A 14336-nucleotide genomic window follows, 5' to 3' on the forward strand; every position below is an offset into this window, starting at 1 on the left:
GTTATCCCTATTGCTTGTACACTTTTTCTACCACATCTTTTCCTTCCCTTCGCCTCTCTATTAATGTGCTTGGACACAGAGCTCTGTGAACAGCCAGCCTCTTTAGCAATGACCTTTTGTGTCTTGCCCTCCTTGTGCAAGGTGTCAATGGTTGTCTTTTGGACAGCTGTCAAGTCAGCAGTCTTCCCCATGATTGTGTAGCCTACAGAACTAGACTGAGAGACCATTTAAAGGCCTTTGCAGGTGTTTTGAGTTAATTAGCTGATTAGAGTGTGGCACCAGGTGTCTTCAATATTGAACCTTTTCACAATATTCTAATTTTCTGAGATACTGATTTTGGGGTTTTCATTAGTTGTCAGTTATAATCATCAAAGTTAAAAGGAATGAACACTTGAAATATATCAGTCTGTGTGGAATGAATGTATACATTATACAAGTTTCACTTTTTGAATGGAATTACTGAAATAAATCAACTTTTTGATGAATTCCATCAGTTGCATTGGGACGGAGGTGGAAATCTGAGAGACATATTTCTAAAAACCGAGACAAATAAGACAAAAACTGTCTGCTTGTATAGATACCAGTGGAGATATGACATAAACTATATCTTTGCTCATTGGGGTGGACTGACCCTCTAAAGGGAACTGGACAAATGAAATCAGTACATTTTGCCTTGTTGATGTTGATGTGGTTGCCACTTGTTCCTGCAACCTCAGCTCCACCCAGCATCCAACACATCATCCAGATATGAATATTTGATTTCTGGCTCACTCTAGAATTTAAAAAGATGGACATACCTCCCCTCACAAATCTATGGGTGATGTCACGTGGCCATTTATTTCTACAGCTTGTAAGTCCTGCACATCATGGTCTAACTGAGTTCCAAACAGCAGCAGTAATGTGGCTGGGTGTCTGACATCAAACACACCAGGTGATAGATCTTGATCGATGAGCGCTGCCTACTCTATGTCTCTCAGCCCCCTCAGCGCTGATCCCCGCTCTGGGATTTATGAAGCCCGGGGGCTGATCCACAGCCAAATTATGTGGGTGGGGCACAGCTGGACTGCACTCCTATCCATCTTCACCACTCAACTCAGGCCCGAAAAAAGAGGGGGAACTTATCTTCCATCCACCACTGTAAATGCTGGGTTCTGTCAGGACCACAAATCACTTGGGAAGACGGAGGGGAAGTGTTCGAACAAGCTGCTGGGCTTGAACATGACATCAGAGCGGTGGGTGAGATGTTCTCCCAGCATGCAACTGCCGTGTTACATGCCTGTCAGCAGACAATGCTGCTAGGGTTTTCATTTTCAATATGTACTGTCCTGACAGCATAAGTGGTTTCAGCAAATGCCCCAAAACAACTTTTGTTCACATTCAACTGACAAAGCCCTGTAGCAGCCGTAGTAAATATGAGGGCAGCAAAGGAGGAAATCAAATGAAATTAGTATATGGTTACCAAGTCCATGTGGGGAGGAGGTCGGGGTGGATGCACTTTAACACGGAAGACTGCTGTTTGTGTCTTTTCTTTTAACTGCAATAATCATTCCCAGACACTAACCAAGAGCAGCCATCACAATGAATTGTCATTTCATTTCGAATACTTGTTGCTATATTTCCAAAGTAACTGAAGTTTGTTTTATCAAACCCTACTGGACAGGAGTAAAGTACACTTACATGATGTTGTTTTAGTTTACAGAGATCTTCATCAGGCATTGTCAAATAACCACCACAGAGCAGAACAAGCCAGATATAAACACAAACACAAATCACTTTTCAAATGCACTGCTTAGGTTCTCCAAAAAATCAAGCTCTCCTAGTCAGAGCCACCTGCCACCAGAACCACTTACTCACTTCTTATCGGCCATTCCACATGGCAACTGTGTGCACAGTGCACACTGTGTCATTTCACTTTGAAATGTCACTCATTTACTCACCCGCATTCTGGCAAAAAAATCAATCTCATCAGAAAACGTCATCAACATCATAATGACTGAAATGCATTTGAGGCCATCCACACTGAAACACACTGGGACTGAACATGGGAAAAACCCCAGACAGACACCATCCATCTGAAAAGAGAGGCTTTCTATATTTTTACCCATAACACTCCATCACCTAAGGGCCTAAGTATGATTAACAGACCCTGCTCTACTTTTACAGACATGATTGTCTCCTTGTCTGTTGATGTTACCTGTTCTTTTATTCTTTTCCTTTTCTTTGTGTCAGTTTTCCTGTTGTAAGCAGTACAAATCCCTGCCGGTTACTAGGCTCAACTTGTTTTTGTTGCTTAAATCTTTTTGGGCAAGTAATTTATCACCGGTTTCTATTTTTGCTATGTATTTTCTTTGTATATTCTCTGTTTGCCGTGTATTTTCCGATATACTAGTTTCTATGATAATTGTTTCTGTGATTCCTTCTATATATTTAACTTCACTTTTGATATGTTGGACTTGGAATACGTGCCTATTTGATACTGATCTTGATGTTTGCCCTTTCCATGGAGGCATGCTTTGTCCCGTATGTAGGAGTATCAGACAGTGTTATCCAACTCTGTCCTGATTGGTCTAATCTGAGAGTAGACTCTATCATGCAGAACACAACCACTTGAGTGATGAATGAGTTTGTGTCTATATGCAGTTTTAAACCATGTCCTGCATTTTGATGATGAGTTGAGAATGCCTGTTGCAGTAGAGCACATTTTGGGGTGGATTCCGGTATTTACTGCAGCTGCAGCTGTATGGTGCTATCTGTGTGAGAGTGTGCATTTCTTGGGTGGAAGAGAGAGAGAGAGAGAGAGAGAGAGAGACAGCGGCCACCGTGGGCCTCACTGTTCAAACATCTCAAAGTTTGCCGACGCGTCGTCTGCCTGCCAGGCCTGAGACAGCTCCGGCTTCAGGATTTCACACACCTACATGCCACATTCTTAAAGTGCTCACTTCGCAAACACACATACTCCAGTGCAAAAATGTAGCCAAAAGTTTATCTGAAGCTAATATGAGGTTTCAGTAGTCTGAGTTATACAAATCAAGTGGGTATCATTACAGTCTTTTAGGTTTAAAATTGCGTCTTTTTGTTTCCCTGAACAGTTTTTCCTTGCTGGGCTAAAGTGGTACACAGTACATTTTGAAAACAACCACTAGATTATGACAAAACTTCATAACAGAATGCCTCCTACCTACTCACAGCCCTCTCATTGCTGCTTTGTGAACCCTGAGGAGAGTGAAGCATTGCTGCCTGTTAAAACCAGTGTTTGACTCTGTTTGAACCCACAGGCCGGCCTCTTTCAGCGGGGCTGTTTGTTTTGAAGAAAGCCACAATAATATGTTTGGGATGTTTAGGCCCACGCTGTGGTGGCCTTCTCCTCGGACCACCATCATTGACGTCACCAACGGGTTGTCGGAAGTGGAGAAATACTCAGCGGCAAAATCAACAACAACAAGCAGTGGCAGTGGCAGGGACCGCGACCAGAGCTGCATGCAGTTGGAAGTGAAGCGGATGGAGGGGTCGGGTTTGGCTCTGGATCACTCGGATACTAGTCATAACAGGCTCAGGTGCATGCACAGAGTGCTCAGTAAACAGCAGCCGTGTACCATTGACCCTTACAGCAGGTTTGCAGGCCTCCCATACTCCATACTTTCATACATTCCCGCACTTTCATGTGTTTACTGACCTTTGCAGGTTTTGCCGTCGGGTTGCAGGGTGAATCCCACGGGGCAGCTACAGCGCACCCCCGTGGCTGTGTCTTTACATGTCCTGTCGCAGCCGCCGTTGTTCACGGCGCAGGTCTCTGCAGATGGCAGGACAGAGATGGAGAACGAGAAAGTGAAGAAAGAGGTGTTAACATGTGACCCCTGCTTCTGAACCAGCATGAAAAAGAAACTAGAGACACTGAAGCTGATGTGGTTGAGACAAAGCTTCATGCAGTAGAAGAATACACAATCAAACAACAGTACAGTATGATAGAATGTATTCTTGTGTTTTCTCATGTAGCTTTGTCAACACACATATGAAGAAATTGCATCAAAACACTCACATTTTCATGAGTAGAGGCATTTTTACATAGATATGAATCCAGTGTTCATACAGAGAGAGTCACATCAGGATGTGTTTATCATTGACAGCAGTGCATCATTACAACAACACAAAAACATGGCACTGTGCTGATAAAGGAGGGTGAAGGACTCTTTGATCCAAGGGTCGTTCCTGCTTCCATATGTGACAAGAAATCGGTTAACAAAAATGAAAAGGTAGAGTTAAGGTAAGTAGATAGAAAAATAAAGTTAGTGCAAGGTTGAATGCTGTAAGTCTAGAACACACTCAGCAGAATCAGCGTGTATATATTCCTCCAGAAAAATGTTCTTGTGCGTGGCGCAGATAAGGTTTGCTCCCACTTGTGAATATTGCCTGAGCTGATCCCAAAACAAACACAGGCTCATGGTAACTCTAGCTCACCTGCCCAGCCGCTGTTGCTTTAGCAAAGCTCAGCACACACTTTCCCAGTGTGCCTTGAGAAGTGCTGAGGATGCTGAATTTTGACGTTTATTGAAAGAGATTCAGTAAAACTGGATCTAATAAGAAAGTTTCCCTCAGTAACTTTTGGTGGGTTTGACTTAAGTAAGTGTGATTGAGTGCATCCATTTTTATTTATTCATTCATTTAATTTCTAGAGTTCTTGAAGAGTTCTCCCAACCAGGGATGTCCCCCTCCTTTTTGGTAGCCTTTCCCATTTAATTAAAATGCCAGGATTTTGTGTGCCTGAGAGAAGTGAAGAGGGAAGTAGGAAAAGCCCTTTCAGGCTGGCAAACACATCCACATCTAGAGGTCAGGGCATTAGCATAATTCCCTTTCAGAATGCAGAGTCACAAGCACATCGGAGCCAAGATGGCTGATGCTTTCTACCAAGAAACTGGAAGGTGTAGACTTGTTTGTGTTTCTTCTAGCCGTCATTTGTTCCTCACTGGGTTTATACGTCAAAGCTCTGTATCCAACATTTGCAATCCTTTTTATGTCTAGTTCTCTCTGGAGAAGTTCTGAGGCCAGATAGCAAACTATTTTTTTTAGAATGAGGGCAGGAGGTTTCATAGATGTTTCTTAGCAAAGAGGAGGGAATCTTGGAAGGAGAGACACTCCATCATCCGAGCAGCCGGTCTGATGGGCCCTGTAGGGTACGATAGCAGACCCCTGTCCCCAGCGTGGGTCTCTGTCAAGTGTGTGTGTAAGAATGTTTATTGTTAAGTTAATTAATAACTTAAGGTTAAGGTCTACATGCCTGCACAGGTGTAAACAGTCAGTAGACTTTTGTGTGAGTGTAAAGGTATACTGTATGTGCATGTGAGTAGACTTGATGTGTGTGGAGGTGGTGTTTATGGCTCAAAGTGATTTATACTGAGTACAGTGGGCCCTATCATTAGCTGAGGGTGAGCACAGTCCCGCTCATAGCCCAACCCAGCCCCAGGGCCCGCCTGAGCGCGGGAACACAGATGCACCGCCGGAACTGATTGATGTGCTGGACAAGCCCCTCGTACCCCCACCCCCTCCACGCCTCTACCCCCTCCATCTAACCCTGCATATTTCTGTCCTAGCCTGGTGTGTGTGTGTGTGTGTGTGTGTGTCAGAGCTTATTTCTACAGTCTCTCATGAGGACTGGAATCACCAGTGATGGATTCCTGTTTATTTAAAGTTTAATCATTCTTTGTTTTGTTTTTGGCCAAATTTTACTTAAAAATATTTTTTTAAGGAGTGGATAAGATCAGTGTTTGCATAAGATTAAAGGAATAGTTCAACATTTTGCAAAATACTCTGTGTTAGATGAGAAAAAGAAAATGTATACCTTTCTTGTATTGCCTTTTCCAAAGCTACTAAAATCTGCCCACGAGCATCTCTAATGCTCACACTATTTTTGAGTCTGTGTTGGTTGACTAGAACCTCACTTGACACCCGGACTCCACAAAGTCACTGCACCCGTATGAATTTAACAAACAAGACATAACGTGTTAATTAGTGAGCTTTAGAAGTGCTGGTAGGCAGATTCTGTCAGGCTAGATGTTTGTGCTGGTTTCCAGTTTGTATGTTATATAGTATAGACAAGTGAGTGGTATTGATCTTCTCATCTAAATCTCAGCAAGAAAGCAAATAAGTGTATTTTCCACAATGTTGAACTACTCCTTTAAGTATTCATCTAAAAACCCCACCCTCTATTCGAGGCAACTGCCCAAACTTCACTCACTTTCATTTATTTTTGTTGAACATATTTGATCAATGATGAAACAGGTAATGAAGTAAAATTTTGCCATTTCTTTCTTTCTACTGTTGCACGACACCTGGATTTGATCTAGCTCCGACAGACTGCTTATGCACTTTTATTTTGTAGGCAGCAATGTAACAAAAACAAGCATACCCAAGAACACGGTGCAGGATGACAAAAAGTGTGGCAGAAGTTAGCAGACAGAGAACGATGGACCTCACATGACAGGATTCATAACTTGGATTAATTTTTATGAAAAGCTGTTTAGATTATTTTGATCGGTGGACCCTTACAGACTGAAGGAATATAAATAATCAAGGAAGGACACATTCGGACTTGAGTGGACTTAACGAGCACTTCAAAGGTAACGGGAGTCGGCACTTCTTTTTTTATCTCTTGTACCACACCAGTAAATCTATAAGAATTAGACTTTGGGACTTGTTGTTTCCGTTAAATGAACTGAATGATCGAATTGTGGAGAATCTAACCAGCTGGAACTTCTATAAAAACCTGACGTGGCGTTTAATGGAGACCTGTATTTATTAGGCCTACTTAGACGATAAAGACCAGCCATTGGGTGCTTTGACTCTAGATGAAATCGACATGAAAGAGTCTTCCTCCTTTCATGGTGGTGGTGTAGTGGGTGGTGAATAAGACACATGCCTTTGGTGTGGGAGACCTGGGTTCAACTGCAGCACTTCCACCAGTGTGTCCCTGAGCAAGACACTTAAACCCTAGTTGCTTCAGAGGTGTGCGACTTCTGATATGTGGCAATTGTACGTCGCTTTGGATAAAAGTGTCAGCTTTTGATGAGTAAATGTCAGCACACAAAGGCTGGTATTTATCATTCAGGAGATAATGCACAATTTTAAGAAAGAAAGTTGGCAAGATGAAAGCAACTGAATATTGAACATGGTTGAACATTTCACCTGGATGGATTACAATATGTCAGCAAGGGACAGAGGAATGAGAGGGAAGACAATAAGCGTACACATGTCCGTCACACTCCACGGACGGAAACGCTGACCGCTGCAGACTGCTCTTTTCATGGGAGGAGGACACATGTTCTATTGATTAAAGCAAGAGGAGGGAAAACCATGTGTGTATACAAAAGCATCATGCTAACTAACAGTAACTGCTGCACTGTAAAAAGGTGAGAGAAGCACGATCATCTTTCAGCACTGTCACAGGCACCTAAATCAGCTGTCAGTCAGCTCTGGCTGTAATAACACTATATGGATACATCCACTGTACACACACAAATACACCTCAGCATAGCTCCATCTGTCCTGAGGTGAGTTTTTATTTGGAATACAAGGCCACAGCCACCGTAGCACCACTGAGTCTCTCTTTTGACACTTTGCTCACGTGTCCAAAATGTGTCTCCTGATTTAGCCACCTTCAATATCAACATCATGTCTCAGAATTACTTTTCATCAAGTCGCCCACACTCCCTCCTCTCCTCTGCCCTCTCTTTTCCTTTCTGTCTCTCTCACTGACCCCCTTTTCCTTATTTCCATTTGTCTTGATCAGTGTGTGGTCAGTGTGTGATGGCAGCGGGGGCGGAGACAGGAGCGCCGCGTGTCAGGGGAAGCAGACAAACTGATAGCAGTGTCAAATCTAACATACTGATGCTGTTCAGGCGGTGCCAGTACTGCACTGGGATGGCCTCTGTGCTCTCAGCAACCACATGCATGCACACGTGTCTGTTCATGCACATTTCAACATTTAATTAAACATTTAATTAAAACACAGACACCACTGATGCTTTCAGTATTAGAGTTAGGGTCAGATTGCTATCTACTAAAATTAGCTAAGACAGGAATTTGTGTCCATAATCAACAGGGCTATGACACTGCTATAACTTGAGATTGGGTAGAGACATGGATATGGTGGGTCTAAATGTATACTACTAAGTTTACTACAAATGATAAATTATTATTAAAATAAATGTGTTACATGTGCTACGCTGCATTAAAAAAGTGATTGGACTGCATGGCCTTATACATAGCACATAGGCTATATGTGCCTCTTATTCCAACGCGTTCTCATCTTAGTGCGTCATTAACGCTTTCAGACAGCGTGACAAAGCGTAATTATTTGACGCTGAAGGGTACCTTTAGCATCAAATAATTACGCCATATGAAACGCCACAGTTTGCAACGCAAAGGAGGCTAACCCTACCTGCTAGCTACCTGCACAGCTGTAGGGTTAGCTGGTTGACAAACACAAAGTCACTGACTTAGGTTTAGGCACAAACACTTGTTATGTTGTTACTTGGTTATGGTAAGGGTAGGGGGGCTTCGGGGGGCTGTCAACAACTTTAAAACAAATGTAGCTAGCTAGCTAACCAGCACTTATACAACTAGTCTGTACACCCCAGAGCGTTTCATACAGACGCATCCAGGAGCGTCTCATGAAGGGTACCTTTAGCGTCAAATAACTACACTTTGTCACTTTTTCTGAAAGTGTTGGTATTGGACGCCCTGAGATGAGAACGGGCTGCTTATTCACAGACTCACCAAGATACCATGCAAGTAGTTTGGGGTTCAGTGTCTTGCCCAAAGATATTTTGATGTGAGTTCATACCCGCTCTACCTGCTGAACCACAGCCGTTCTTGATGTGGAGTGCAGTTCTCATGAAATTCTGTTAGAAGTTTCACATTTAACACCAGTGCAACTTGCTGTATGCAGGGCTCTCAAGTTTTATAGAAAGTTTAGAGTGAGATAACGCATGTTAGCGGAGGAGCCACTAAAATATTTGCAGCCAATTCTCTCAAGTTTTTACTAGCAGTTAGATTTTACCTATAGTTAATAACTGATCCGAACAAACAGAAAGTATAACAATTGGAAGATCTGATAAAAGACTATTTAAATATATATACTTATATTTCAAAAATACAAAAGGATCAAAACAAAAAAAATTTTGGGCCCAAACGAAACCACTGAACAGCAGTGCTGTACACATAGGCCTACAGTAGGATGACAGAACCTGCCCTACCCATGTACGCCAAGCTGTGTGTAAGAGTAGGCTACACATTTCAGCCTTGATGACAGGGGTAGGGGGCCCACACTTAGAGCACTGTGGCCAAGGCCAGCCATTTTCACCATCATGATGGATGGCTTTCCGTCCAGAGTCAAAAAATTTCTGATTGGCTTAATGGCTCTGACAATTAGTAGGCTACAGAGAAAGCTAGGGACAATTTCGAGGACGTTATCTCTTAAGTGAGAAATAGCCTACAAGGTGTGGCGTGTGAGCGTGTGAACTGGCTGAAATGCATGTGTCTCACACTAGACTTGAGAGCCCTGTATATGTTTATTGGTCAAGCCAACTTCAACAGTGTTAGCCGACATGAGTGAATGTTGCAAACTTTATTCTGTTATTTCTATAAGTGCATATTTGTTGGCAACTAAGAGGTCATCAAATCGTTAAGAAACCTGGAGGTAATTACATCATAGTGTCCACAGAGCAAACCTTCAATCTTTAGACCAGGTTTATGTCTGACATATCTTTAACAACACACTGTATCACTAGCCAGCTGAGCTACTGTGGCTGACCCTGATCCCAGTAGGTTGATTTGAAAAGAGGAAAACCTCCCTACAGGGATGACTGAGAAAGCTATGAACTCGGCACAAAAATGATCGTCCATCAATTGAATATAGTGGGAATCTATCCCCATGAGATGTTTAGGACTTACAATAGGGCAAACTTTGAACACTACAAGTTACAAGTGGAACCCCAGCAGGACAGGTGACATGCTGATACAACAGGAGGTGAAGCAGGTTTTAGCCAGTGAGGAGAAATAAAATATTCTGTTAAAAGATAATTGAGGTAGGAGAGAGAAAGACAGAGAACCAAAACCAATCATCCACTCTTTCTCCAAGTCACACTGGCCAGAACCTGCTGAAAGGAAACTGAAAGTATGGCACGTGGTTTAATAGACTACAGAGTGTACAGCACATGGGTTTGGAGTACAAGATACCGGGAGACATTTCTGATGGACCTCCGTCTTAGAAAATAAAACAAAGGTTAAATTCAAAAAAGTAGAGGACCAAAGAAAAAGTCATAGGAAAAATATTAATTAATTTATTGAAAGATGGGTTGAAGACCTGAAAGCAAGACGTGGCCCAGTGCGGTCCTTCAGAAACCAAATCATAGCCTTCACATGTTTTTTCAAAAGCAGATGTCATTGATACTCTAATTTTCATTAATAGTAATCCCTTGGCATTTATAGTAGGCATAAAACACCAAAAGACAAACTTGGATCAGGTTTTGACCAGTAGTTCCTTAAATGTGGTTCAAGGATGCCAAGGGGTTCTTCATCCCCCAGAGACAAAAGTAATATTTGATGATTTCTGCCTGGTGTTTAACACATAACCATCCCACCAAAACACATTTATGGTACAATTTTAAAGTACAGATCTGATGATAACATTTTCATATAAGGGCTAACGTGTGATTGATTGATTTAATATTAAAAGGTTTAGGGAGCAAACATCCATTTGGTCACAGGGTTGTCAAGTCTGCTGACTTTAATCTGATTCACTAAGTAGAAAGGACTGGCATGTCTGAGACACTTCACCAGCAGCAAAAGCTCTCATGGGGCTGGTGTTTTTTTTCTTCACCTTCTCTATTCTGAGGATAATGGGTTTGAGAATATTTTGCAAAGTACAGTACAAAACTTTCCTTGCGTGGTTCTGTCATCACTGGACAAATTGGGTCTACGACCTTTTCAGGGGCTTTGCTTTGCTGGTAAAGTATCCTGTTTTTGTAACAGGTAATAAAAAAGGAGGGAAATGGAACACAAAACATTTCAAGTAAGGTGCAACTGGGAAAGTAAATGTTAGTCATTGAGAAAACTTTAGAGCCAGCCAGAAATTTGGCAGGTACAGTTAAGGAGGAAGGGTTTAAAGGGAACAGCGACCTCTTTTAATCCGTTTTCATCACGTTAGATACAGTTGCAAACCAACTTGACTGTGGGAGTAGACACAGTGGGCATCAAAGGTTTACAAAAAAATGTACAAAATTAGGAGAGAGGAGGACGAGGAGGAACAGAGAGGAGTGGAGTCGGGGATACAAGCACAAGCGCCAAGGCAACACATAGAAAGAGGAAGAAAAGAGTTACCCATAAGTAGCCGCCGTTTCACCCGCTTGTCCACATCAGCTACTGACGTGGCATTGAACTCAGAGCTCTCAATTGCAGCCTCATCTTTCTCTAAAACACAAGTGACAAGGGGACAAACAGTGAGCAGCAGGTTAATGAGAAGCCCAAATGACCAGACCTTCAGCCCCTCTTGGCGTTTGAGCAAAAAACCAAAGCCAAGAAGCAAGAAGCGATGAAGAAGTGCCAAAATCCCTGTTAGAGTGTTAATCCCCAAACAAATGATAAATCCCCCAGAGCAAACAAAAGAACAAAACAAATGAAAATGATCAGTATCAGTGTGGAGCTGACAAAATGAAGCGGTAGATGGGCAAGTAGGTGGGTGGGGGAGGGGAGGGGAAGAGGTTCAGGGCTTACATATGAAAAAAGGGAGATAGGTAGAGGATGAAATGGGATTGGGGCGAACGTTAAGGGGGATTTTGATTCTGATGTTGACGTTGCTGGTGGAGTTTCTGTCTTCCATGTCAAACAGCCACACATTGTCAGCAATGATTCCCTTGCATTAGAATGGAGGAAGATGAGAAAAAGAGGGAGGGTAGTAGACCTGTCCAACATTTCCAAGTCAAGCTGCTTTATATGTGGGCACCGAGACAGAAGCAACAAAAAAGGGGGTGACGATGAAGACCAGTAAGACGAGAAAGGGTGGAGCAGGGGAGGAGGATAAGAGGTCAAACAGCAGCGGGAAGTACTCGAAGAGGCGAGCAATGACAAGATGATCGAGAGGGAAAGATGAACAGAGTGGGAAAAGAGAGCAAGGGACAGAAGGATGAAAAAAGACCCACAGGAAGGGGTTTATGAGGGAAGGAAGGGTGCACACTGAGGTGCACACTGAGAAATGGGGTTTGAAAGGGCAGCGTAGGGAGGGCATGCAGAGAAATAAAAAAGCAGGAGGAGGTAGTCTGGGGGCAGCGCTGGTTGCCTGTTTGTCTATGGAACACATCACAACTGGCTTTAACCGTCAACGCTGGAAAAACTACATTCCCAAAGCTGGCCAGTGGAGGTGGGGGGCTGGGGGAGGGGGGAGGGGAAGGTGGCAGTGTCCATGGTTTTAGAAGGGGGGAATCGCTGTTAAGATGGCATGCATGTGGTGCGGTGTTGGGGATGGTGAGTTTGATGATGGGCCTGGGAGAGGGAGGCAGCCTTTCATTGGGCCTGAGTCATTAGGACCTGAATGAGCCACTTGCCGTGCTAGGACTAGGCTTTGATGTACACACACAGTCCTATGGGGTGGGGGGTTGGATATGAGGGTAATTAATGTCCTTTCCATTCCCCGGCCCACTACCGTTTTCTCTCTCTCCTCTCAGGCGCTTGATGGACAAAGTGGAGGACTCTCTGAAGTCCACTCAGGGATGAATGGAGGCTTTCTGGGGCTCAGCTAATGGCTGAAATGTGGCTGCGTGTACGAGTGTGTGTGATTGTTGAATTGAGAGCTTGTGCATACCAGTGTGTGTGCTTTTGAGGGTGTGAAGAAAACTGTCAGAGAGGTGTGTGTTTGTGTGTCTATGGTCGGAGGCCCACAGACAGAGGGGAAGTTTTAGAGAGTCTGACCTACACAGGACGAGGAGGGGGAAGTGTTAAACCACTCGACACTGCTACAGCTAGGAAGAATGGTAAAAACCAATGCACTGGAGGGAAACAGAAGGAGCGGGTCACTATAAACACCAGTAAAAAATGTATTTCAATTCAAAAAAGGAAAATGAAAAAGATAAAAAGAAAACAGTCAGGGCTCTCCCATGCAGCTGGACCAGCAGACAAACAGACAGACGGACAGAAAGTTAGTGAAAGAGGCAGTGGCGTACAAACGGACAATATGGCACATTAGGAGTGGACACATGCATGTTATGAGAGCAAAGAAGGGTGAGCGGTGCAAGTCCTCTGTTACGGTGTATGGAGCTGATGGATGGGTATGAGGCACGGACGTCATTTTGGTTTTGGTGGGATTTGGGTTTTCAAGAAGTCTGTTGCTTTTCAGTTGGGACTTGTGAGGCGGTGGAGGATGAGGAGGTAGTGAGAGAGCTGGAGGAGGAGGAGGAGGAGGAGGAGGAGAAGGAGGAGAAGGAGGAGGAGGAGGAGGTTAGCTTTGCTTTCGTGGGAGCTTTACCTAAGATCAGGCTGCAATTGAGATGTCCGTTTTTAACCACAAAGTCTAACATGTGGTCCCCCCCCACCCACCCAGAGTATCTTTCCTCTTCTGCACTGGGTATTAAGTCCACCTGAATTTGTTTTAAACATGGATGCTCAGACAAGACAGGCAATCAGGTACTATCACCAGAAAGCTGGAGGAGGTGGAGGAGGAGGAGGAAGGAGGAGCAGAGGGACAGTGCTACATAGAAAGGGTAAAAAGGGGGCCCATAGAGCAGTTGGGACAGTCAGAACACAAACACAAAGGTCCTTTCTCTCGTCAAGTATGAGGAGAGACAGAGAGAGAGAGAAAAGACATTGGGAAAGGAGGGAGAGGAGGGTTCCCGCTCGCTCTCATTCTGCTTCATCTTTGAAGCCTTTACTTGATGGTGTGTTTCACTTCTTCAAAGCAGCTGGAAAGAAAAAGGGGTTATCGGCAGTCAAAACCTGGTGCAGCTGAAATGCAGCACAGCAATATGCTCGAGTGGTGAGGGGGAGAGAGAGAGGGGGAGAGGGGAGGGAGAGACAGAGAGAAAAAGGAAGAGAGAAGGAGAGCGGGGGACAGAGAGAGAGACAGGGAGAGAGGGAGAGAGTGGGGAGAGAGAGAGAGGTATTTCCAGTGTTCAAACACAGCAGGAAGGACAGCACATCAAGATGACATCACTGTGTGTCCGTGTGTGTGGTCTACAGCAATGACATCATTCAGAAGGTGTGCAGGTGGTTATAATCTCACCCAGTTTTTTTAATGTGTCATTAGGGTTCCACTGCCCCATTCCAAATAAACCACAACTTAACCAAAGTCACAT

The 14336-nt window shown here is 43.8% G+C and overlaps 1 protein-coding gene across 2 annotated transcripts in view; it reads right to left on the bottom strand.

The window, feature by feature from the left end:
- The window catches only part of scube1 (signal peptide, CUB domain, EGF-like 1), a 133249-nt gene that overhangs the window by 33244 nt on the left and 85669 nt on the right, over positions 1-14336 (bottom strand). The window contains exons 7-8 of one of the 2 annotated variants that reach the window (XM_046071835.1): positions 11374-11463; positions 3674-3790 (exon numbers count right to left, since the gene is read on the bottom strand). In XM_046071835.1, coding sequence (XP_045927791.1) covers positions 3674-3790; positions 11374-11463 — 207 coding nt within the window. The remainder of the gene's footprint in view (positions 1-3673; positions 3791-11373; positions 11464-14336) is intronic. The other variant, XM_046071836.1, reaches the window with a different exon arrangement.

Source organism: Micropterus dolomieu, linkage group LG16 (assembly GCF_021292245.1).
Source record: "Micropterus dolomieu isolate WLL.071019.BEF.003 ecotype Adirondacks linkage group LG16, ASM2129224v1, whole genome shotgun sequence".
Lineage (NCBI taxonomy): Eukaryota > Metazoa > Chordata > Actinopteri > Centrarchiformes > Centrarchidae > Micropterus > Micropterus dolomieu.